Here is a 25,052-nt window from a genome sequence, read left to right as displayed (position 1 = left end):
AAGGAGCTTTGACCCCTCTGGGTTGGGGCAGGTTTCTTGACAGAGTGGGTGGTGGTCAGGCTCTCCTTGGCCCAGCTGGAGCTTGGCAGCCCATGGTCTGTGGGAACAAAGGTGAAGGAAAACAGCTCCTTGCTGCTTTGTGGCCAGGCTCAGCAACGTCACTGTCCTTGCTGGATAAAGAACACACCTTTCAACATATAACCTGGCTGCACCTTGCCCTTGCTCTGGGATGCCTGGAGCAAACCAGTCCCTGTCCCACTGGGGGCAAGGGTCTGCTTTGGACCATTTCAGCCTGGTCCAAAGTTCCCCATTTACACCCCATTTCTGGCCGGTTCTTCAGTTTCTAAGACTGCAGCTTCTTGGCAAGACAGCCTCATGGGGTTGTTCTATCCTGAAAGAGATGCAGCCCAGATCCAACTGCTAAAGAGCAGCGGCGCTATGAAGGGACCTGCCTCACAGAAATAAATCCTTTTCACACATTCATGCAAATGCCATGATGCCTTCCACTGGAAGATGTGCCTACTGAGCTCCTGGCTTTGCACGTGCAGCCAATTTTGCTGGCACGTGGACAGCAAAACACCTGAACACCTGCCATGGCATGCCTCATCTTACCAGGAACTTGGCCCTGGAGATAAATCAGGGACGTTTTTCTCAAGGCTGCCAACAGCTGAGCTGCTGACCCTACCCAGCTGCCATCTCTCCTGCCCTTCCCACTCCCTCCCAGCTAAGGTAAAGAAGAACATTTCCCCACCATCGGCACCATTAAACACTTTTCCCAAGAGCACTTGTGCTTTGCAACCCCGCAAACTTTGGACCCGTATTTGAGTGGAGTAGGGGTACAACCAAAGCCTGAACGCCACATCCCTCTTGTAAGCCCCACGTCGGTGTGAGGAGCTGGGGACCTCCACGCAGGTGACTCTTGGACCAGGACAGGGTGATGTTCAATCTCCCGGGATGTGGGTCGGGATTTCCTCCCTTTGTTTACTTCAGCGGGTGGAGAGGGAAGCTGTGATTTCCACTCCCGCTGCCCGTGTGCGTCCCGACGGGCGCTGAGGGCGGACAGTTCATCACAGGCATTTGGGGACCGTCCTCATCCCCGCTCGCCCCTTCCCCGCACTCCTCCCACCGCAGCACCGGGACCGGGTCGCTCCAGGCTCCTGTCCCAGCGGTGCCCCCCGGCGCCTCCATTTTCCGGGCAGGGGAAGGAAATTAACAAATCCCGCCCCGTAAGCGGCGGGCCAAGCTTTGCCTCCTCCCTGCCGGAGCGCCCGGAAAAGAGGCGAGTAGCCGGGGGCTTTGGCCGCGGCGTTTCGGGGTGCCCTGGCCTCATAAGCCAAGGGCCTGCGGGGCTGGGTGCGGGGGCTCCGTGTCCCCGCAAGCCCCCGGGAGATGGGAGCAAGACACCAAGCTTGTCTCCAAAAATCACAGCGTGGGGGTTTTGCCGCTGGCATGTCCAGCGTTTCTATCCTGAACCGTGGGTGGAAAGGCTTCCTAGGGAGAGAGTTCTCAGTTCTGCTCCTCGTTCCTGTCTCTGTCAAACCCTCACTCAAGCCCGCTGAAAGCAAGGCTTCCCCCAGTGCTGCCGTACGAAAGGGAGATGGGGAGGAAAAAGCAAAGAGAAAGCGGCCTGCAGCTCCAGCTAGGAATGCCCCTGAGAGTTTTTACCCAGGAACAGCGCTGCCAGCTTGCTATGGGCAGCTACCCACTGCCTGTCTGACCTGAGCCCCCAGAGCTGGCCATGCCCTTCCACTCTCCCTGCACTGCCACCTGGGCCCCAAAACCCCCACAGAACACAGGTGCCACCACCTGCAATGCCAGCAAGTGGGGCATGGTTTCTATCCTAAGGCCAGGATGGCTAGGTACAGCAGGGATTTTGGGGCACCTAGGGAAGGAGATGGCCCCATGATGCTCCTCACTGCCAGACATGTCCCTGTCCCATGTCCCTGTCCCCAGCAGGATGGCAGATTCGGACACCTACCTGCGGCAGCCCTGGCTCACCGTGCACGGCATCCCCATGGTCAATGCCTTTGCCCACAACTGGGAACGGATTGACACCTTCCAGAGCCGCCCTGAGGACATTGTGGTGGTCACCTACCCCAAATCTGGTGAGCGTGCCCAGGCACCAAAGGAGGGCCAGGCTCAGGGAGCGAGCCCAAGCTGCAGGTGCCTGGGCTGGGACCAGGGTTGTGCCAAAAGGCAACACTGGTAGATGGTGACCCTCTGGTGCCTGAGATGGGTCTCCAGTGGGAATGGCATCAGCTGGACACCCAACCTCTCCCCACCAGGCACCACCTGGGTCAGTGAGATCATGGACATGGTCCTGAAAGGCGGTGACCCGGAAAAGTGCAAGCAGGATGACATTGTGTTCCGGGTGCCCATGATGGAGTTTGCTGCTCCTGGGAAGTTACCAGCAGGTAGTGGAGTGGCAGAGGGTGGTGGGAGGCACTGGGTGCTGGATGGGGACAATTTGGTTTTGTATGGGAGGGCACCTCTGTGGTGTGGTGGGGGGAAAATCACTCCTGGGGGAAATCCTTACAGGCACAGTGCAGCTGGAGGCCATGCCATCCCCTCGCATCATCAAGACCCACATCCCAGCTCACATCTTGCCCAAATCCTTCTGGGAAAACCGCTGCAAGGTAACAGGCTGGAATGAACATACCTGGAGGGATCCAGCCAACATAAGGGGGCTCCGGGCCCCATTGGGACCTTGCAAGTCCTCACATGCATCTTTCTGCAGATGGTCTATGTGGGACGCAACGCCAAGGACGTGGCTGTCTCCTACTATCACTTTGATTTGATGAACAAGTTCCACCCACACCCTGGGACATGGGCCGAGTACCTGGAGAAGTTCATGGCTGGCAGAGGTGGGACAGGGCACCCCTGAGTGCATGCAGGGGACCCTGCAGGGGACTGTCACCTACTGGCTGCTCTCCCCATGCAGTGGCGTATGGTTCCTGGTACGACCATGTCAAGGGCTACTGGGAGCGCAGGAAGGATCACCCCATTCTCTACCTCTTCTATGAGGACTTGAAGGAGGTGATGGGGCAGGGGGGATGGTGGTGTGGAGGGGGTCCGGGGGTGGCAGGAGGGGTGAGTGTCGGTCTGTGTCGCACAGGACCTCCGCCGGGAGGTTGCCAAGGTGGCCCAGTTCCTGGGGCAGAAGCTGTCGGATGCGGCGCTGGACACCATCACCCGACACACGTCCTTCGCGGCCATGAGGGACAACCCTGCCACCAACTACACCAATATTCCCTCCGACCTCATGGACCAGAGTGTGTCGCCCTTCATGCGCAAAGGTGAGCGGCTGTGGGGGCCTGGCGCACTGCCTGCCCCGGCCCCTGCTGAGCCCCATCTCTCCCGGCCACAGGCACCACTGGGGACTGGAAGAACCACTTCACTGTGGCCCAGAACGAGCACTTTGAGCAGGACTATGCGCAGAAGATGTCAGGCACCGACCTGTGCTTCCGCACTCAGATCTGAGGGGACGTTGCTGGACGCCCCCCAGATCTGCCCTGTGCTGCAGTGGCACTGCTGCCATTCCTTCCCTCCCCTGGAACTGCTGGAGAGAAATAAAATGTGCTCCCTGACCCTGCCATGGGGTGCTGCTCACTGTCCTGAGCCTCTGCTGATCCCAACCCAAGGGTCCCCCTGGGGCTGCTGTTCTCTTCTTGGGCTGGGACAAGCAGGTGTCACCCCTCAGCCACTGTGGGGGGGGGGGATTGCCACCAGCAGCAGCTCATGGCATTGCAGAAGGTTTTGGCAAATCCGTGTATGGGGAACATGTTGGGTGGGTGTGGGCAGTGAGAGGTGTCCTCCCCCCCTCACACAGCAGGATGTTGCCTGGGACCTGTGGGGCTGAGATGTCCTCTGTGGCCCTGCCTGCAGGTCAGTGGCTGCTGGTTACTCCCTGCCCTCGCTCCTCCCTCTCTGCAGCTGCTGGGCTGGCAAACATTTCTGCCCTCAGCGCCCTGCCTCTTTCCTTCTCCTTCCTGCAATTTCCGAGGGAGGCCCCGAATCTCCCTGTCCTCTGCTGTCACCCTCCTGGAGTCACCGTCCCAGCGTCACCCTCCCGATCCAGAGCAGCAGGTCTGAGGTGAGATGGGTGTCTCCCGGGGTGCCCTGTGGGTGCTCTGCCCATGCTCAGCTTCACAGAGCTGCATGCTGCAGGGTCAGGGTGGTGGGTTTGGGGCATTTTGGGTTTGTGTGCAATCAGCAGCCCTAAACCTTGCCCTGACCTGTGGTCTCCTGCAATCTCCCCAGGGACCCAGTCCCCTACTCCCCACAGGTGCTGAGGCAGGGGAAGAGGTGCTGTTCTAGTCTAGTCCCCTAGGTCTGGGTGATGCTGGCATGCTGTTGGTGCCTCTGTTCTTGCTGGGGCTCTGGGTATGCTCCTGTCCCCACAGCTGGGATCCCTGTTCCCAGCGGTGTGTGCAGCAATGGCTGCAGTGACCTGTGGTCTGTGCTCTGGTGCTATCACTGCCGCTCCCTGAGCAGGCACAGGGCCAGGTGACCGGGCTGCTCTGCCTCACAGTCACCCTGAGAGGGTGGGGGGAACCTGCCCTCATCAGCCATCCCTGTCCCATGTCCCTGTCCCCAGCAGGATGGCAGATTCGGACACCTACCTGCGGCAGCCCTGGCTCACCGTGCACGGCATCCCCATGGTCAATGCCTTTGCCCACAACTGGGAACGGATTGACACCTTCCAGAGCCGCCCTGAGGACATTGTGGTGGTCACCTACCCCAAATCTGGTGAGCATCCTCAAGGCAACCAGATGTGCTGGTACTGTGTGGGCAAGTGTGTTGTTCAGCTGAGACCCACTGCCTGGGGCTATGCACCACATTTAGGAGCTGTCAGGACAGAGTTGTGTAACATTTCCCTTTCCCCCATGGTATCCGGTTGAGGTCTGAGCGATTGTCAGTGCTCACACACCCAATGCTGCCCTGGCTGCTCCCCTTTATGGTTTCCTTTCCCCAGGCACCACCTGGGTCTGCGAGATTGTGGATATGATCCTGCAAGGCGGAGATCCTGAGAAGTGCAGGCGGGACATTATCAGCAAGAGAGTGCCCATGCTGGAGTTCTCTGCTCCTGGGAAGATGGCAGCAGGTAATGAGGTGCAGGGGTACCCCACAGGGGCTGAGTCCCAAGGGTCTTTACCAAGGGCTCACTGAGGAATTGCTCTGGGATGCCCCAGGAACAGACCTGCTGGCCACCATGCCCTCACCCCGTGTGGTGAAGACTCACTTGCCGGCACATATCCTGCCCAAATCCTTCTGGGAAAACCGCTGCAAGGTAACGCCCAACCCTTGTCCCTGCCCTGGAGGGAATTGCAGCAGCCCTATTCCCCTGAGACAGGACTCCACACTGCTACCTCCAGCATCTTAAGTGTTCGTGGGAGATCCAGGAGCTGGAACATTCTCCCTGTTGGGGGTCCTGGGGCTGCCCCTCATACGTCCATGGTGCATCTGCAGATGGTCTATGTGGGACGCAACGCCAAGGACGTGGCTGTCTCCTTCTACCACTTTGATTTGATGAACAAGTTGCTGCCACACCCTGGGACATGGGCCGAGTACCTGGAGAAGTTCATGGCTGGTAGAGGTGGGACAGGGCACCCCTGAGTGCATGCAGGGGACCCTGCAGGGGACTGTCACCTACTGGCTGCTCTCCCCATGCAGTGGCGTATGGTTCCTGGTACGACCATGTCAAGGGCTACTGGGAGCGCAGGAAGGATCACCCCATTCTCTACCTCTTCTATGAGGACTTGAAGGAGGTGATGGGGCAGGGGGGATGGTGGTGTGGAGGGGGTCCGGGGGTGGCAGGAGGGGTGAGTGTCGGTCTGTGTCGCACAGGACCTCCGCCGGGAGGTTGCCAAGGTGGCCCAGTTCCTGGGGCAGAAGCTGTCGGATGCGGCGCTGGACACCATCACCCGACACACGTCCTTCGCGGCCATGAGGGACAACCCTGCCACCAACTACACCAATATTCCCTCCGACCTCATGGACCAGAGTGTGTCGCCCTTCATGCGCAAAGGTGAGCGGCTGTGGGGGCCTGGCGCACTGCCTGCCCCGGCCCCTGCTGAGCCCCATCTCTCCCGGCCACAGGCACCACCGGGGACTGGAAGAACCACTTCACTGTGGCCCAGAACGAGCGCTTTGAGCAGGACTATGCGCAGAAGATGTCAGGCACCGACCTGTGCTTCCGCACTCAGATCTGAGGGGACGTTGCTGGACGCCCCCCAGATCTGCCCTGTGCTGCAGTGGCACTGCTGCCATTCCTTCCCTCCCCTGGAACTGCTGGAGAGAAATAAAATGTGCTCCCTGACCCTGCCATGGGGTGCTGCTCACTGTCCTGAGCCTCTGCTGATCCCAACCCAAGGGTCCCCCTGGGGCTGCTGTTCTCTTCTTGGGCTGGGACAAGCAGGTGTCACCCCTCAGCCGCTGTGGGGGGGGGGGATTGCCACCAGCAGCAGCTCATGGCATTGCAGAAGGTTTTGGCAAATCCGTGTATGGGGAACATGTTGGGTGGGTGTGGGCAGTGAGAGGTGTCCTCCCCCCCTCACACAGCAGGATGTTGTCTGGGACCTGTGGGGCTGAGATGTCCTCTGTGGCCCTGCCTGCAGGTCAGTGGCTGCTGGTTACTCCCTGCCCTCGCTCCTCCCTCTCTGCAGCTGCTGGGCTGGCAAACATTTCTGCCCTCAGCGCCCTGCCTCTTTCCTTTTCCTGCCGGCATTTATTGAGGGAGGCCCTGAATCTCCCTGTCCTCTGCTGTCACCCTCCTGGAGTCACCGTCCCATCGTCACCCTCCCGATCCAGAGCAGCAGGTCTGAGGTGAGATGGGTGTCTCCCGGGGTGCCCTGTGGGTGCTCTGCCCATGCTCAGCTTCACAGAGCTGCATGCTGCAGGGTCAGGGTGGTGGGTTTGGGGCATTTTGGGTTTGTGTGCAATCAGCAGCCCTAAACCTTGCCCTGACCTGTGGTCTCCTGCAATCTCCCCAGGGACCCAGTTCCCTACTCCCCACAGGTGCTGAGGCAGGGGAAGAGGTGCTGTTCTAGTCTAGTCCCCTAGGTCTGGGTGATGCTGGCATGCTGTTGGTGCCTCTGTTCTTGCTGGGGCTCTGGGTGTGCTCCTGTCCTCACAGCTGGGATCCCTGTTCCCAGCGGTGTGTGCAGCGATGGCTGCAGTGACCTCTGGTCTGTGCTCTGGTGCTATCACTGCCGCTCCCTGAGCAGGCACAGGGCCAGGTGACTGGGCTGCCCTCGCAGATGGGGCCCCTGAGAGGGTGGGGGGAACCTGCCCTCATCAGCCATCCCTGTCCCATGTCCCTGTCCCCAGCAGGATGGCCAATCCGGACACCTACCTGCGGCAGCCCTGGCTCACCGTGCACGGCATCCCCATGGTCAATGCCTTTGCCCACAACTGGGAACGGATTGACACCTTCCAGAGCCGCCCTGAGGACATTGTGGTGGTCACCTACCCCAAATCTGGTGAGCGTGCCCAGGCACCAAAGGAGGGCCAGGCTCAGGGAGTGAGCCCATGCTGCAGGTGCCTGGGCTGGGACCAGGGTTGTGCCAAAAGGCAACACTGGTAGATGGTGACCCTCTGGTGCCTGAGATGGGTGTCCAGTGGGAATGGCATCAGCTGGACACCCAACCTCTCCCCACCAGGCACCACCTGGGTCAGTGAGATCATGGACATGGTCCTGAAAGGCGGTGACCCGGAAAAGTGCAAGCAGGACTTCATTTTGAACCGGGTGCCCATGATGGAGTTTGCTGCTCCTGGGAAGTTACCAGCAGGTAGTGGAGTGGCAGAGGGTGGTGGGAGGCACTGGGTGCTGGATGGGGACAATTTGGTTTTGTATGGGAGGGCACCTCTGTGGTGTGGTGGGGGGAAAATCACTCCTGGGGGAAATCCTTACAGGCACAGAGCAGCTGGAGGCCATGCCATCCCCTCGCATCATCAAGACCCACATCCCAGCTCACATCTTGCCCAAATCCTTCTGGGAAAACCGCTGCAAGGTAACAGGCTGGAATGAACATACCTGGAGGGATCCAGCCAACATAAGGGGGCTCCGGGCCCCATTGGGACCTTGCAAGTCCTCACATGCATCTTTCTGCAGATGGTCTATGTGGGACGCAACGCCAAGGACGTGGCTGTCTCCTACTATCACTTTGATTTGATGAACAAGTTTGAAGCACATCCCGGGACTTGGGCCGAGTATCTGGAGGAGTTCATGGCTGGCAGAGGTGGGACAGGGCACCCCTGAGTGCATGCAGGGGACCCTGCAGGGGACTGTCACCTACTGGCTGCTCTCCCCATGCAGTGGCGTATGGTTCCTGGTACGACCATGTCAAGGGCTACTGGGAGCGCAGGAAGGATCACCCCATTCTCTACCTCTTCTATGAGGACTTGAAGGAGGTGATGGGGCAGGGGGGATGGTGGTGTGGAGGGGGTCCGGGGGTGGCAGGAGGGGTGAGTGTTGGTCTGTGTCGCACAGGACCTCCGCCGGGAGGTTGCCAAGGTGGCCCAGTTCCTGGGGCAGAAGCTGTCGGATGCGGCGCTGGACACCATCACCCGACACACGTCCTTCGCGGCCATGAGGGACAACCCTGCCACCAACTACACCAATATTCCCTCCGACCTCATGGACCAGAGTGTGTCGCCCTTCATGCGCAAAGGTGAGTGGCTGCGGGGGCCTGGCTCACTGCCTGCCCCGGCCCCTGCTGAGCCCCATCTCTCCCGGCCACAGGCACCACCGGGGACTGGAAGAACCACTTCACTGTGGCCCAGAACGAGCGCTTTGAGCAGGACTATGCGCAGAAGATGTCAGGCACCGACCTGTGCTTCCGCACTCAGATCTGAGGGGACGTTGCTGGACGCCCCCCAGATCCGCACTGTGCTGCAGTGGCACTGCTGCCATTCCTTCCCTCCCCTGGAACTGCTGGAGAGAAATAAAATGTGCTCCCTGACCCTGCCATGGGGTGCTGCTCACTGTCCTGAGCCTCTGCTGATCCCAACCCAAGGGTCCCCCTGGGGCTGCTGTTCTCTTCTTGGGCTGGGACAAGCAGGTGTCACCCCTCAGCCGCTGTTGGGGGCAGGGAATGCCACCAGCATCTCATGGGATCCCAGGAGTTTTTGACAATACTGCATGTGGGGAACATGTTGAGTTCCTCCCCCCCCTCACACAGCAGGATGTTGCCTGGGATCTGTGGGGAAGAGCATTACTTGTGAGGCTGAAACATCTTCTGTGGCCCTGCCTGCAGGTCTGTGGCTGCTGGTTTCTCCCTGCCCTCGCTCCTCCCTTCCCTGCAGCCACAGCGTTGGTAAACATTACTGCCCTTAGCACCCTGCCTCTCTGCCCTTAAAAACTGCTGCTGTCACCCTCCTGTTATCACCCTCCTGGCGTCACCTTCCTGGAGTCGCTGTCCTGGCGTGGAGCAGCACGTCTGAGGTGAGACCTGTCTGCCTGGGTGCTCTGTCCATGCTCAGCTGCACAGAGCTGCATGTGTGGGGGTGCTGGGTGGTGGGTTTGGGGTACTTCAGAGTGCAATCGACACCCCTAAACCTTCCCCTGCTCTGGGGTCTCCTGCAATATCCCCAGGGATATTGAGACAGAGGCAAGGGCAGTGTTCAGTTCCAGTTCCCTGCTCCCCAGGGGTGCTGAGGCAAGGGAAGAGGTGCTTGCTCTGGGTGATGCTGGCACGCTGTTGGGGCCCCTGTCCTTGCTGGGGCTCTGGGTGCGCTCCTGTCACTGCAGTTGGGCCCCCTGTTCCCAGCAGTGTGTGCAGCCATGGCCGTGGTGCCCTCTGCTGCTATCACTGCTGCTCCCCAGGCAGGAATGGTGTCTGGTGACCAGGCTGCCCTGGCCATTGCAGCCTGCCTGCTCTTTTCCCAGATCCTTCCTGCCCCAGCAGCAACTCTCCCACTGAAACAAACGATTGGCAGAATGACTGGGAAAGTCACGGGGAAAGGCTTGCCATGGGAGCATGAACAGCAAACATTCATGAAAAGGTGGAATGGAGAGAGCAACTCCTCCCTTTTGGGCTGGTCTAGATAAGTCTCATCATGTCCATACCCATGGGATTTGTAGATTTGCCCATCACCATAGCATGCTGCTTTCCCTGGAAGGTTGGACAGATACTGGCAAGATAGGGGTGTGCCACATCTGCAGGGAGCTTGGGCAAGTCTGCTGCTGCTCCTCACTGACAAGGACAGGGTGCAGCACCTATTCTTCCACCAACAATGCAGATTCCTAGCAGGGACACCAAGCTTGGCCTGAACCTTCTCTCACTTTAATGTTTTGGCTTTGCAGAGTGGAAATGGCTCCCATGCCAGTCACCCTGATTGCTGTTGTTTACTTGCCTGCAGCATTACAGCAGCAGTGAAGAGAGTTCATAGAATCTCAAAATGAATCAAAAAATCCAAGTGTCTGTAAACCTACCCTGTTTTTTTCATCCTGCAGTAACAGTGCAGAGGTAAAAAGATACAATTTATTCAAGAAAGATGGTCACAGTGAGGCAATTTCATCTCATTAACTTTTGCTGGAGTTTCCTAAACCCCAGGGATTACAAAGCACATTTGCTTTACTGAGTGTATGCACATGTGACTTTGCAGAATTGCTCAATCCTGTCACATCTGCGTGTAGGGATGAGCCAGCTTTGAAATTTTCCCAATTTAGTATACTCCCTTCCTGCCAAACCCACCCCCCCCCCCCCCCCCAAAAAAAAAAAAAAGCTAGTGAAGACTTTTTAAAGTCTGCTTTCAGACCAGAAGCTGCTTCATTGCATTAAGTGAAAGGGAAAGCACAGAGCCATTTGGTGCTTCTTCAGGGCAAAAGCTTCCCTTTTCCACCCTGGCCCAGAATTTCTGGGGCTCTGGCTGGCATGGAGGTTTCCTGGAAATCAAAGTGCCATGCACACTGCGACCCCCAGCCAGCACAATGGTGAAGAGACCCATGTGTGGAAAACATCAGTTTGTATAGCCTAACTTTTGCATGAGGGCCTTAGCCTTGAAAAGTCTGTTGTTTTTTAACAAGGCTGGAGGTTGCATCACTATCTGCAGCACTTCTGTTAGTAATGTTAGATGGGTGAAATACAGACACTTAACACCATCTAATTTCTTCTGCTCCACGTCTCTCTCATGTGCTAGATTTTGTAGTTTAATCCTCTCAAAATGCTTATCTTCTCTGATCTGAGTAATCTGAGTATCATCTTTAGAACTGGCCATGGAAACAAGACAATTTTAACTCTTTGGTTCCCCTAGCAATTGCTCTTGTTTGCTGTGGAGGAATTTGATACTAAGGGGTGGGAAACAAAAAACAAGTTCCCATCTAAGGTTTTTTTCCAGGCAAGTGGTCACAGCACCAAGCCTGAGGGAGTTCAAGAAGCATTTGGACAATGCTCTCAGGCATGGTGTGATTCTTGGGGCTGTCCTCTGCTAGGGGCAGGAGTTGGACTTCAATGATCCTTGTGAGTCCCTTCCAGCTCAGGATGGATTCTATGGCTCTATGATCTGCTCTAGCCCATATGAACATGGCCTTTCAGTAGTTGCTGGGAAAATTAGAAGTTTCTTATAGGACTTCATATAATAAGCTATATTAGCCTGAAAAAAATCTTACTCTGGATACACAGGTCTGCGGAGAGACTGTAGTGAAATTCCTGGCTGTAAAGCCAAATTATGGTTGAAACATGCTGGCATAATAGTCCTGGATTCTGAGGGTAACAAACAATTTTGTTTGTTACATAGTAACAAACCTGGGACCATAAAGGGAGTAAAAAAGTATTTTTAGCAGTCAGACACCATATTTCTTATCTCTTGCATACAAAATCTTCCCAGGAACTTGGCTCTGTAACAACATTATAGTATATCCTGGCAAGGGAAATACCATCTCAACCATTAAATTCCCAGGGCATAACAAAGCAATGAACAAGTACAGAATCCATGCCTTGTTGCCATCATCCCGTATTTTATTACTTCCTCCTTTTGAAAAGTCCAGTTCAGAGGGTAATTTACTTAAGCTCCTTCTGCCTGATAACCAATCCTGCTGAAGCAGCCCAGGCACAGAGGAGGAGAGCAGCAAGGAAAAGCAGCAAACAGGTGTAGCATATTGCACCTTGCAACTCAGAGCACAATGCTTATGTACCTTGGAAGATTCTGCTAGGTAAGAGTTTTTTGCTGCATGGCATTTGTTCCCCAAAGTGTGTTGATTGAGTGTGTCATTGTGTGTGTGGGTTTTAGTTGCCATTTTGGCTCCAGGTGGTTAAAGAACTGCTTCCAGGCATGGTGTTTATATTCAAGGGACAACTTTCCAAGTGAGAGCCATCCCAGATGATACAGGTTTTGCTCTTTAGCACCTTTAGGGCCCAGAAGAGGCCCAGACCCATGTTTAGATATCTGAACTGAGCCCACAACATGACCAGGTTGGTGGTGATGTGTCAGAGACAGTAGCAATGGACTCACTGTCCATTGTTATCTGGGAGCAGTTGGAAGCTACCAGTAACCTATTAGAACAAATTGCCTTGTTGTTATTTGCATTATCATCAACCGAAGGAAGGATTTGTTGACTTCTCCCAGCATAAGAAATATCAGCACTTTTATGCAGAAATATCAGCATCTCACTGTGAAAAAGGATGACACATCCAGATCAGCCCTGTGGCCTCTTATTCCTTGGCCTGCCTCTGGCATTGCTAGTTCATGGAAAAAGTGCAAGGGATTTGTTTGAGTCTCAGGGCTGGCATCCAGGGGACTGGCTCCTTTGACAGCAGGGAGGATTGCTGTCATCCTCCTAACAGGAGAATAGAACTCCCTTTAGTGGGAAGCTAACAGGGTAGAAGGCAGAAAGGGAAAAATGAATCACCAAACTTTTTTTTTTTTTTCAGAGCTCAAACAAAACACAGGTTATAAAGGCACTACCTGTGCAACAGCAAAGTCTCTCTTCTGCTAAGAGTGCTACTAAGGAGCCATCAGACACAACTTAGAGGTGCAGAATTCCCAACTGGAAGGGAAAATTCCCGGACTATCTAGCCCCTGACTCTGCCATGGCCATGAAAACAACTGGCTCAAAGAAATACCTCCAGCTGCTCCTTTTTCAGGTTGCTCTTCTGGGGCCTGTCTTCTGTGGGAAGGTACTGGTTTGGCCAACAGAAGGCAGCCACTGGCTGAACATGAATGTAATGGTACAGGAGCTCATCCGCCGTGGGCACAGCTTTACCATCCTGGTAGCCAACGCTAGCCTCTTCATTGAACCCAGGCCTAAGACCACGGAGAAGTTTGAGATCTATAACGTGCCCTATGGGAAAGATTTACCTGAGACCCTGCTTAATGATATAGTGGACCTATGGCTCAACCACAGGCCAACCATCTTGACCTTCTGGCGGTTTTACAAGGAGCTGGGAAGACTGTCCATAGACTGGCAGGAGATGAACAAGATGATGTGTGACGCAGTGCTGAACAACCAAGAGCTGATGGATCGTCTGCAGGGCTCTGGCTTTGACCTGCTGCTGTCAGATGCCGTAACTCCCTGTGGGGAGCTCCTGGCTCTCAAGCTGGGCATTCCCTTTGTCTACTCGCTACGTTTCTCCCCAGCCTTCACTCTGGAAAGGCACTGTGGCAAGATCCCAGCCCCACCATCCTACACACCTGCAGCCCTCTCTGAGCTCACTGACCGCATGTCTTTTGGGGAGAGAGTAAAAAACTTTGTTTCTTACCACCTGCAAGACTATGTTTTCCGGAGCTACTGGGGACATTGGGATACCTACTACAGCAAGGTCTTAGGTAAGCCTTCTGATGCTTCACTTCTTGTTATACAGTCTGTCCTTATGATCTGCAGAGCTAGGAACCCACCAGGGTCACAAAGTCAAGAGAAAGATCAGCAAGAGTTTGTCTATTGTCTCTAAAAAGGAGCTGAGCCACAAGCAGTCAGGGTGCTGTGCTGCTATGCCATTGCATAGAGAGAGGATCAGGGTCATTCCAATTGATGGATTTGACTTTTGTCATAATTGTAGCATGGAGTTTGATATGACTTCCACACCATACAGGGCTCTCAGCAAGGGTGACTGCTTGCACAGAAAGCAGCCAAGAACAGAGCCCTTTTCCTCATCCAGAGGACCATAACAAGGAGGGGAGAGCTGGTGAATTACAAGCCGGCCTTGTCAGCCTCAGTAGCAATATTTAAGTGCATTGTGGCTTTGTAATAGAGACCTCACTTATGTCACTGGTCATATAAAACCAATTCTCTCTGCACAAAACAAGTTTTGTTTAGCACATACCCTCCTACCCACAAAGCAAACTGAAAACAACAAACCTTTCTCTGCAGGCTTTTCTTCTGGACTGTATTGAGTGATCAGGTAGAAAAACATGTTTATTATTAATCACATGTCATTTCTATTACCTTCCCATTGAGCTCTTTAAAAAGACTCCTTGCAAATCTCTCAGTGTTCAATTGCCTGCAAATACCTGCATGATGCAAGACTCCACAAGTACACCAAGCTGGTGTCATGGATACAGTACATGGGGTATCTCAGTCTGGCTCTTCACAGTCCAGCTGTGACCTTCCATGACTCACATTTTTGTCCCAGAAAGGGTGTCTAGGCAGCATGGAAACCATACCAAAAGCCTTGGACGACAACACTAGGAAACCATTGTGTAACAGCACTGGGCAGAAACCCTGTAATAATGATTCTTTTGCACACAAAAGAGAACTTACAGTATTTCTTAACTGCACATCAGGAGGGACCACATAAATTAAACTGATGGATTTTCTGGTTCAATTTATAGTGCATAATTGGCTCTTAGTAGCAGGCAGGAAGCCTGTACTATCCCCTCCTGGTCTCCCACAGTGCTCTGTAGGAGGCAAGTTCACACGAGGACAGTCTTACTCTGATATTGGAGTAATTTGCTGTGTTGTTTCATGCATTTGAGATGCAACTCTTGGGCTGCAGCCCTGGATCAACAACTTAAGTGTGTTCTAAAGGAATGCTTAGTGGCTTTATAAAAGCAAAAAGTTGCCCATACAGTCAGTGAACATCTTTGCTACCTACCCAGCTGTGTTTCAAAGAGCCAAAAGAATGAAAAAGTTACCTCTTCTACCAAACAAGTAACACAGAACCTGTAGTTAGATGGGCAGGAGGGACAGAATTACCAACAGGATACAATCCTTGCTGGACTGAGCCCCCCAGGGCTGACGGCTCTCTCTGCTGCTCCAGAGGAATCACATCTTCCAGCTTCAGCGAGCTGCTTACCACCAGAGGGTGCCAGCTGGTGCCAGTCACCTTTTTTGTGCCCTAGGTAAACATGATATTAAGCATGCCATTTTCCAGTGCAGGATTTCACACCACCTACCTTTGGCTCCCTGCCCTCGGGATCAAGGCAGCGTCACCTCCCAGCCCAGTTCAGGAGTGCCACTGCTCCCGGTGAAGGAAGGCCACAGGGGCATTGCCACACAGGGCAGGCTATGGCAGGGAAGGAGGTGGCTGTGCTGGTGCTGCTGGCCGTGCTGGGCTGGGGGTCCGGGGGGAAGGTGTTGGTCTGGCCTGCTGACAACAGCCACTGGCTGAACATGGAGCACATACTACAGGAGCTCGTGGCCCGGGGCCACGAGGTGACCGTGCTGCTGCCTTCGTGCTTCCTCATCGTCAATCCCACCAAGCCCTCGCCCTTCCAGTTTGAGGTGATTGAGGTGCCAATCACCAAAAAGGAGATGACTGACTTAATGGATAAAATGTTTTATTTTTTTTTTAATGAGGAGAAAGGGCTACCTATCTGGAAAGGTACTTACAAGATAGTTCAAATGATATTGCAGATGAAGAACATAACCAAAATAATTTGTGATGGAGTTGTGAAGAATGAGGCCCTGATGGAAAGACTGAGGGCATCTGCCTTCGACCTCCTTTTGGCAGACCCACTGTTTCCCAGTGGGGAGCTGGTTGCTGAGAAGCTGGGTATCCCCTTTGTGTATACGTTCCGATTCTCCATGGGCAACACGGTGGAGCGGCTCTGTGGAACACTCCCATCACCTCCTTCCTACGTACCAACCACCCTAACCAGGCTAACGGATAGGATGACCTTCTGGGAAAGGCTAAAAAACATCCTCGGCTATGCTCTGCATGATTTCATGTTTCATTACGTTCTCTGGGCAAACTGGGATCAATACTACAGTGAAGTTTTAGGTAAGGCTGCTCTCTTTCCAGAAATTACATCTGCTGTGCACACAAGAGTAAATTCCCAGAGATGAGAGGTTAAGGCACAAATCAGGAGCAAGACAGCCCCAAATTCACTCTCCTTCCTTCAAAATTCCTGCATCAAGTCAAGCAATCCAGGCAAGTACAAACATTGCCTGTTAATCCTGACATGTTACAGTGGTAGAGCTAAGTCTGTACAGGTACTTCCAGGATATGTAAAACAGTGCTAAAGCACTTGAAACAGGGCTCATTAGTCATATTCATAGATGAATCATGACATAAACTAAAACAGTAAAATACTATATACCCAACAAACACTAGTACTTTTTCTCCCATAGCACACTTCTTACTTGCTACCTTGTCTCAAAATTAGAGGCAATATCCTCCTCTGGACCTTTAAAAATACGGGAGATTAGATGAGCCCCAATTCACAGTGATAAAAGGCCATCTGCAGAGACATGGTTCTTTGCTCTTCTGAAAGTGTCTGAAAAACTATTATATTTATTTGTAAGTGGTTTTTAATTTTTAAAAAAAATAATAGTTGTGTAATTGTTTTTCCATTTTTGCTCTAGGTGATGCTTAAAAGGAAACAGGCAAACATTTGCATTGCTAGTGGGGAGATAAAATGGGTATTTCAATATGAGACTTTAAAGTGTTTTTATTTATATTTCACTAGTAAGGTGTAATTCTGAGTTACAACTTAGCTGAGAGAGCTAAGTTGTTAAGGTATCCTACTCTTAAGAGTATCTAGCGGTGCCTTTGTGTTGCTTATCATATTATGATGACAGAGACTAGAAAATCTTGTGCTGGCTGAAGCACAGTTTGGTGTCTGTTGTGTAAGCCTCAGAGCTGTTTGGATCTTGTGGTGTCTTTTTTTATTGTGAACTGCAGAGTTTAGCATTTAAGGCTCTATGTGCAATACCTGTTTGGTTAGCTTGCATGGGCTGCATGATGGACTTGTGCTGAAGAGTTTTGATAACATAGGGATGTTTTAATTACAGCTGAGCAGTGCTTACAGAGTGTCAAGGCTTTTTCTGCCTCTCAGCCCACCCCACCAGAGAGGGGGCTGGAGATACACAAGAAGTTGGGAGGGGACACAGCTGGGACAGCTGACCCCAACTCACCCAACGGATACCCCAGCCCATAATGCTTTTGTGCTCAGCAAAATAAAAGATATGGGGGAGAAATTTGTCAGGGCTGATGTTTCTCAGGGACTCACTGGGCATTGGCTGGTAGTGAGCAACTGTTCTTTTTGCTCTTTTTCCTTTTTCTTTTTTTTTTTAAGTTGTCTCATTCTCAATCCATGAGTTTTCTAACTTTTGCCCTTCCTTTTCTCCTCCTACTGTGGGAGATTCAGAGGCTCTGTGGTGCCTATCTGCCTATCAAGATTAAACCACAACACAGGGAAAAGGCTTCTAGTCTTCACATGCTGCAAAATGCACTTTGTGGTGAGCAGATAGGAGCTGCTGTAATTTTGAGATCAGCTGTGGCTCTGCAGAACACTCCAGAATGAGATTTACCGTTTGCCCAGCCCTCTCATGAATGTTGTTTCGTGTTATGACGTTTGCCAATCTTGTAACGTTTGCCAGTCTAGTCACCAAACAAATGCCACTTGTAATTGGTTGGCTCTAAAATATTTGCACAGTGAAGCCCTGAACTCTTTCCAGTTCAGTCAGACCAGAGTTGTACGTGGAATGCTGAAATGTTGGGGCCAAAGTTCCCCTGGCTGCTCTGGGCCTACACATGCTGCTGCAGCACTGTTTTTTGTGGGAGGGTGGTGGTCTGGCCCACCGATGCCAGCCACTGGATCAATGTGAAAGTGCTTCTGCAAGAGCTCGTTCTCCGGGGTCATGAAGTGACTGTGCTGGTGCCCTCAAGCAATCTGCTCATCAACTACCAGGACACCTCCTCCCCTTTCACTTTTGAGGTCCTGCAAGTCCCCTTTAGCCAGGAGACCCTGGATGCCTTAATGGAAGACTTTCTCAATTTCTGGATGAATGAAGCCTTTAATCTCTTCCCCTGGGAGATCATGTGGACGATGAAAGAGCAATTGGAGGCCTTTACCAATATGTCAAAGCAGACCTGTGACACCTTGGTGATGAACTCTCACCTGCTGGCAAAGCTGCAGCAGGCCAAGTTTGATGTTCTGATCGCTGACCCCCTGTCTGTAGGTGGGGAGCTTGTAGCAGAAATGCTAGAGATCCCTTTTGTCTACAGCTTCCGCTTCTCAGAGGGGAATGTGATAGAGCGGCTGTGCGGTGGGCTCCCATCCCCACCTTCCTATGTGCCTGCCAGCACAATGGGGCTGACACACCACATGTCCTTTGTGGAAAGACTACAGAACTTCCTCTTTTACATTTTCACGGATTTATTTTTCATGAAGTTTTGGAGAGATGAATGGGATGGGTACTACAGTAATGTCTTAGGTAAGGCAGCTGTTGAGCGGTTTCTTTTCTTGCATAGGTTGTGCCTTTTGAATGTTTTGGGACCGTCATGCTGTTGTCTCAAAATACTCTTTCTCAAAGGCCAGCAGAGGTGGCAATCCTGAAGTATCTTGCAATTCTGCATAGTGCAGGATGCTGAGTGTGAGCTCAGATTCTCAACAATAAATGCTGTCACCTTTCCCTTTAATCCACCATTCAGAGTTTGAAACAGTCTCCTTAAACTACATACATACCTGAAAATTTTACTCCAACATAGTACAACTCAGGCATGATTCAACATTTAACAAAGAGTTCATTTTAGTTCAATGGACTTTGAATCTTTTCCAGGGTATCTAAGTTTAGGTTGATAACGAGTGAACAGCAAACACAAGGGCATTTCTTCTGTTTCTGTCCAATCTTTTCCTGCATTTGCAAAGAACGCCTTTGTGCTCTGAAATCTAGTCCCTCTTCACCAGATTTAATTTTTTAATCCAACATAAAGATTTAATTACACCTTTATATCACTCTACTTGTAATGCAAACTTAATTTTCACTTCAGCAACTTCATAACTGACTCATTGCTCTCTAATTTAAATATAAATAAAAAATTACTGGTGTAGATTATTATACTGATCAATTAGTGTAATAAGATGCCCTATGGGATAATTTTTATCTTGTTGCTTATTTAGGTTGATTCCTGCTTGCATTAGGCTGGCTTTGGGAAACTATTAATCAATACTTCTAACACTTTTACGCCCCAGTTTCACATTGTGGAGAAAATACTGCAAAGAAAACTTGCAACATCTACCTAAGAATATATATTTTGCCAAATGGTAAACTATTAAACATCAGATTACCAATAGATTTTTTTTTTCAGATGGATTTCTAGAAATATTGGATATTGCATAAAATGACATTAAAAGTATCTATGAAGTTGGCCAATTTTTCTCAACATGTGTCAGAAGCAGCTGATCCAGTCCTCAAGAATACTAGAGATGTCTGTACCCGTGTTTTATTTGTTATCTGAGCAGCCGCTAAATGACTCACCATTTGAAAAATGCTACAGAACTTTGTTTAAAAACTTTCCTCCTCCCTGACAGGTGATCATCACTCTGTGATTCATTCATTTTTTATTTGGAACTAAATTTTCTGTGATTGTTCTCTTTCCCAAGTGTGTTCTGTTTTTACTACAAGCACTTCAAGAATTGCACTTCTATATCAGATACTAAAAGCTTCTTGCTTGTATTTCTCTGAAATAATCATGAAGGTTCAAAATCCTTTTAAGGATTGTACCTTGTGGCCACCTGCTAAAGCTGAGCACAGGACAGGGCAAGGAATAGATCCAGATTTGTTGATGTTTTCATTTTATGCATGGTTTGATAAACTATGCTGATTGGGAGTGCCAAAAGACAAAGGTAAGGCTCCTGTTTCACAATCCAGAGCAAACAAGGTCACTCCCGTGCATGTTGTAAACCTCTTGTACCTTGTCCACAGGAAGGCCCACAACCCTGTGTGAGACGATGGGGAAAGCAGAGATTTGGTTAATCAGAACATACTGGGATTTTGAATTTCCACGTCCTTTCCTGCCAAACTTTGAGTTTGTTGGAGGACTTCATTGCCAGCCTGCAAAACCATTACCAAAGGTATCCCAACTTCGTTTTTCTGTTAGCTGGTTTGTTACAATGACTGTTTCTCTCCCTGACAACCACACAAGCCCTGTCCTGGAAAAGCTCATTGTTACTTAGCATCTGTCCATCCTTGTCCAAACTGAGGGCTGGTTTACAGCCTGCTGTCTTAAAAGAGGATAGCTGATGTCAGGACGGGGTAATAGAGTGTCTGTTTTAGGAGAAAATAGGTGCTACTTCAGGGTACTTAAATGTAATATTTAATTCTAAGACACAGACTTGCAGCCCATGATAACATTGAAATACCTGATGCCAGAAGGCACTGTGACAAGACAAATTCTTTAGGTAAAACAGGATCAAAACCTGCAGAAATAGATGAGTGATAAACACTTTTTCTTTTTGTACCTTAGTTTAAGACAGCTTAAGCGAGTAATGCACTGAGTATCTCCAGCTTATGCTCTCTGTGAATTGAAGTATTCAGGTGGAATTTGAAACTCCCAAATACTGAAGATGACAACATGACAAGCTCTGGTGTAGATTATCTTTTCTGTAGGAGCCTTGGAAGATAAAGGCCAACTTCAGTGCAAGTTTTCTACTAAAAGAAACCTTCTAACTCTCTTCCCACTCCCCTGTAGCCTGGGTTGAGCTTGAGGAAAATGGATAACCATTCTCTTTTGCATGTTACTGCTCCAGTTCACATGATACTAACTAATAAAAGGAACAGGAAAATCTATTGGTCTGATTTGTAGATGATGTTTTGAGCAACGTAGTACATTGTAAGAAATGAGAACTGTCTGACTAGCAAAGTGACAGCACCAACTTGGTGTATCTGTGATCAGGATGCTGAAACACCCTCTCAGGTTTCAGCAGAGTTATGTAATACAAAGTACTTGTTCCAGTAAAATCCAGAACCATGATCGTGCTAAGGAGAGTGTCACAGAGTATGTATGGCCTGCTCATGATAATGCCAGGATTCATTCCTGCTGCTTGAAATGAACCCCAAAACTTGCTTTCAAAAAGACAAAGCATCTGTCACCTGTCTCAACTTGTCCTGCTCCTCGTTTGGGAGAAACTGACTGTTTTCCACAGGGCCAGGTCTGTCTTTGTCAAGCCCTTCTGTCAGGAGGTGTTCGCACCACCATCATTTCCTTAATAAGCTGAAAAGGTTATGCTCTCTATTCACAGAAATCTGTGAAATCTGCATTGTGTAATTACCCCCGGTATGTTTTCTGCCTCTCCTAGGAAATGGAAGAATTTGTTCAGAGCTCAGGGGAACATGGCGTCATCGTATTCACTCTTGGGTCAATGGTCCACAGCCTAAGTGATGAAAAAAGTAATGTGATTGCCAAAGCCCTCAGCCAGCTTCCACAGAAGGTGAATTTCTTTTCAAGCCTCAAACAAGTTGCCTTGTTTTTTTCACTCCCTTTTATGTTTGGAGTGACCTGTTCTTTACCTGGAATCCCTGCTGGATGTGATACAGCCAGTAAGCTGGGTTCTCTCAGAGAGACACACAGCTGAGTTATTTCATGGGGAGTCCTGCTGTTTCACCTCCTCTGACCCAAATGACATGGAGGTGCATCTACAGGCCAAAATACAAAAATCACTCCATGCATTTTTTATAATTAGCACATAATAACCAGTCAAAGGGTTCAACTGCAGCCAAAGCTATCTAAATTATTGGAAAAGGTATATGGGTTTGAGATAAAGCTCTAAATTACATGTGATAATACAGAAAGGCACATCACATGCACTGTGTTTATCTTATTCTTCCATTGTTCAAGGTCCTCTGGCGGTACAAAGGGAAAAAACCAGAAACTCTGGGCTCCAACACCAGGATTTTTGACTGGATACCACAAAATGACCTGCTTGGTAAGACTGTTTCTATGTGGGATGGATTGCATGCTTGGAAAAACTGTTTCCTTTTTTCTTTCCACTAGAATGGTTAAATCTAGCCAGAACCATGTAATGCTTGTGGATATACTTAGTTTCATTCTTAAGCTGCAGAGCTTTGCTCTTGGGAGCCTTTGTTTCCTAAAAGGCTCTGACTTAGAGAGCCTGGTGGCAGTTGTCTGAAGGGCTCATAAGCACCTGTAGGCAGGAGTAAAGACCAAAGTAGAGATGTACTCTGGAGTTGGACTTGGCCTCTGCAGTTCATCTCCAGGACTCATTCTTCAAAATGCTTGACCTAAGCAAGGCTGAAGCACGGGTCTGTTCTCACTCTGATACCGTGTGAAAACTACAACTGCACAATAGCAAAGGGCTGAAGTAACTGTGGGGTAGTCTGGAGGGACGTGCTGATTCACATGTTGTGTTAAAATAATTATGACTGTGTGAAAGCTAAGAATGCAAGCTCTGCTGCTGATCCAGAGGTCAGGGCTGTTCCCTTCTCTAGCAGTGCATTGTCCCCTCTATGCTGTGTTCACCTCCCAGTGAATGCAGCCTGCCACAGCTGCTGTAACACACCCCTCTCCTTCTTTGTTCCAGGCCATCCTTTGACAAAGGCCTTTATTACACATGGTGGGACCAATGGGCTCTATGAAGCCATCTACCACGGGATCCCAATGGTTGGGATTCCCATGTTTGCTGACCAGCATGACAACCTTGCTCACATGGTAGCAAAAGGAGCTGCAGTTCAGGTGGACTTCAACACAATGAAGACACAGGATCTGGTTGATGCCCTGAAGACAGTAATTTACAATTCCACGTGAGTTTTGCTCTTGTCTTACAGTACTCTTTCCCTAAGTAGATGTTATTAAAACCCTGGGCTGCTCATGTGAAAAATTCTGCTGGCTCTTCTGGGAATGGAAAATGAAGAGTAGCTGAAGTTTGGATTTCAGATGAAGGCCATCTTTCCTGTCTGAGAATCAGCATTTCTCAAAAAGGAGAGATCAGTAATTTGCTTTTCCTTATACCGCATTTTATGAGTACTTTGAGAAAAATAGGTCTTGGAAACTTCAGAGGAGCTTTTGAGAGTTCTCTACTAGTGTAAATCCTCTGGAGGACTTAATTCTAGTTTTATTAGATCTTAGCTGCCTGTAGTCATAACAGTTTTTCTCCTACCCCTGACTTAGCAGTATTCTTAGGTTATTGTACCTATCAGTCAGGACTTAGAGGAGAAGGAAGCCCAGCAGCTGGAATCGCTTGCTAAGGATAAGACCACAGACAAAGGGATTGGAAAAATGCAGAAATCCTCAATCTTTAGCAGCAACTCCCATCCAGTGTGAAGGACAGGCGTTCCTTCAAGTAAGAACCTGCAAATTTCTGAATCAAATGGGCCAGCACTGATGGAAGTATCTAGCATCTGAGGGAGTCAGCCACGGTGTAGGTGATCTGTAACAACCTGGATGGCAGCTGGTACATGAGCTTGACACCATAGGGTCTGGAATCCCCTTAGGTCAGTTGGGATCAGCTTTCCTTGCTGTGCCCCCTCCCAGCCTCCTCACTGGTGGGGTGGTGTGACAGACAGAAAAGGCCTTGACTCAGTATAAGCTCAGCAGTAAGGAAAACATCCCTATTGTATCAGCACTGCTTCCAGCACAAATCCAAAAAATAGCCCACACCAGCTACTGTGAAGAATGTTAACTCTATCCCAGCCTAAATCAGCACACTATTATACTGGAACAGAAATGCTTCAAATGCTTCAATGTTGTTTTTTTTATTTTTAAGGAGTATCTGGAATAATTTGGAATAACTTTTTTTTTGCAAAATACTGGCTTTCTCTATTACTATTCTTAACCCAGTTTTATGCATAGAGGAATAAACTGGACCAGCTTCAAATATTTATATAAGACTGATGAAAGTAAAAGCAGGGCTGTCTACCTTCCTCAAGAGGACTGCCAGGTGCTAAATGGTTTATTTCAGAAGTAAGTGAAAAATCTCTTTGGTTTCTGCTTTTGTTTTTTTTCCCCAGCTATAAGGAAAATGCTCTAAAGTTATCCAAGATACAGCATGACCAGCCTGTTAAGCCTCTGGACAGAGCTGTCTTCTGGATTGAATTTGTCATGCGTCACAAAGGAGCAAAGCACTTGAGATCAGCTGCTCACCATCTCACCTGGTACCAGTACCACTCTCTGGATGTTCTGGCATTCTTGTTCACCTGTACAGCCACTATTGTCTTCACTCTTTTCAAGTGCTGCCTATGTTGCTGTAGAAGATGTGGCAGGATTGCAAAGAGGAAGACAGAATAGACACCTTGTTTCCATCAGCAGTTTTCTTCTCCTAGGCTGACTCAGCAAGGCATTTATGCACATCGGTTGGTGAACAAGTTTATTGGGACGTGCTTTAAGCTGGGCTTATCATGAATGCACCACAACAAAGCTGCTGTGGTGCAGAGCTGCTTGCTTAGCCAGCAAATTCCTTCTTGTTTAAATAAAACTAAATTATAGTTGCTTTATCCCTTGGGACCATGTTAGCTGATCACATATGGTCCTTGCCATGGTAAATTGTTGCTCTATATTTTCAAATATCTCAAATATTTTAGTATAATTCATAAATTCAGCCTTGCCCTATGGGTCTGCAACTAGGCTCCTTATCCTAACTCTGTCCTCTCCTCTAGTGTTAGGCAGGCTTGATCACTGATTCACAACCAAAATGCCTCCTCTCTTGTCAGAAACTCTCCAGACTGGACAGTGAATCCAAGATCAGGGGCTCCTAAAAAGTGCCTATCTGAAGGGTCACCATCATGAAAACTGGAAGCTGCAAGTGGCAAATGCACTGACTACTTGGGGGCTGAGGGGAGATTAGAATCCTAAGACCACCATAAAACATTACTTTCCTGGGAACCATTTCTCTTTCCCATTCAGTCAGGAATTCTTACTGCACAGGCCATCATT

The 25,052-nt window shown here is 50.2% G+C and overlaps 4 protein-coding genes across 5 annotated transcripts; all 4 read left to right on the top strand.

Annotated features, from left to right (window-relative positions):
• The first annotated feature begins 1,236 nt into the window (after positions 1-1,236).
• On the top strand, positions 1,237-3,588 carry LOC118686449 (sulfotransferase 1B1-like). Its single transcript, XM_036382678.2, has 8 exons — positions 1,237-1,279; positions 1,957-2,105; positions 2,286-2,414; positions 2,539-2,636; positions 2,738-2,864; positions 2,942-3,036; positions 3,116-3,296; positions 3,368-3,588. Exons 2-8 carry the CDS (start codon positions 1,958-1,960, stop codon positions 3,478-3,480), a joined length of 891 nt encoding a protein of 296 aa, XP_036238571.2. The 5' UTR covers positions 1,237-1,279; position 1,957; the 3' UTR covers positions 3,481-3,588.
• Positions 3,589-3,761: 173 nt separating this feature from the next.
• Positions 3,762-6,325, top strand: LOC118686226 (sulfotransferase 1B1-like). The gene is made up of 8 exons (XM_036382304.2): positions 3,762-4,093; positions 4,601-4,749; positions 4,976-5,104; positions 5,193-5,290; positions 5,470-5,596; positions 5,674-5,768; positions 5,848-6,028; positions 6,100-6,325. The coding sequence occupies exons 1-8, from the start codon at positions 3,834-3,836 to the stop codon at positions 6,210-6,212; spliced, it is 1,152 nt and encodes a 383-aa protein (XP_036238197.1). The 5' UTR covers positions 3,762-3,833; the 3' UTR covers positions 6,213-6,325.
• A 1,008-nt stretch (positions 6,326-7,333) lies between these two features.
• On the top strand, positions 7,334-8,961 carry LOC129046594 (sulfotransferase 1B1-like). The gene is made up of 7 exons (XM_036382302.2): positions 7,334-7,481; positions 7,662-7,790; positions 7,915-8,012; positions 8,114-8,240; positions 8,318-8,412; positions 8,492-8,672; positions 8,744-8,961. Exons 1-7 carry the CDS (start codon positions 7,334-7,336, stop codon positions 8,854-8,856), a joined length of 891 nt encoding a protein of 296 aa, XP_036238195.2. The 3' UTR covers positions 8,857-8,961.
• A 4,070-nt stretch (positions 8,962-13,031) lies between these two features.
• LOC118686235 (UDP-glucuronosyltransferase 2A2-like) lies at positions 13,032-24,407 on the top strand. 2 transcript variants are annotated; one of them, XM_036382315.1, is made up of 6 exons: positions 13,032-13,767; positions 20,090-20,238; positions 21,463-21,594; positions 22,002-22,089; positions 22,705-22,924; positions 24,131-24,407. In XM_036382315.1, exons 1-6 carry the CDS (start codon positions 13,032-13,034, stop codon positions 24,405-24,407), a joined length of 1,602 nt encoding a protein of 533 aa, XP_036238208.1. The 2 variants fall into 2 exon arrangements, with proteins under 2 accessions (XP_036238208.1, XP_054370632.1); XM_054514657.1 differs by lacking the exon at positions 13,032-13,767 and adding an exon at positions 17,875-18,598.
• Positions 24,408-25,052: the final 645 nt, after the last annotated feature.

This window comes from Molothrus ater, chromosome 4, assembly GCF_012460135.2.
Source record: "Molothrus ater isolate BHLD 08-10-18 breed brown headed cowbird chromosome 4, BPBGC_Mater_1.1, whole genome shotgun sequence".
Taxonomy (NCBI): Eukaryota; Metazoa; Chordata; class Aves; order Passeriformes; family Icteridae; genus Molothrus; species Molothrus ater.
Note: the sequence above shows the minus strand (reverse complement) of the source record. Positions and strands in the feature narration are given on the sequence as shown.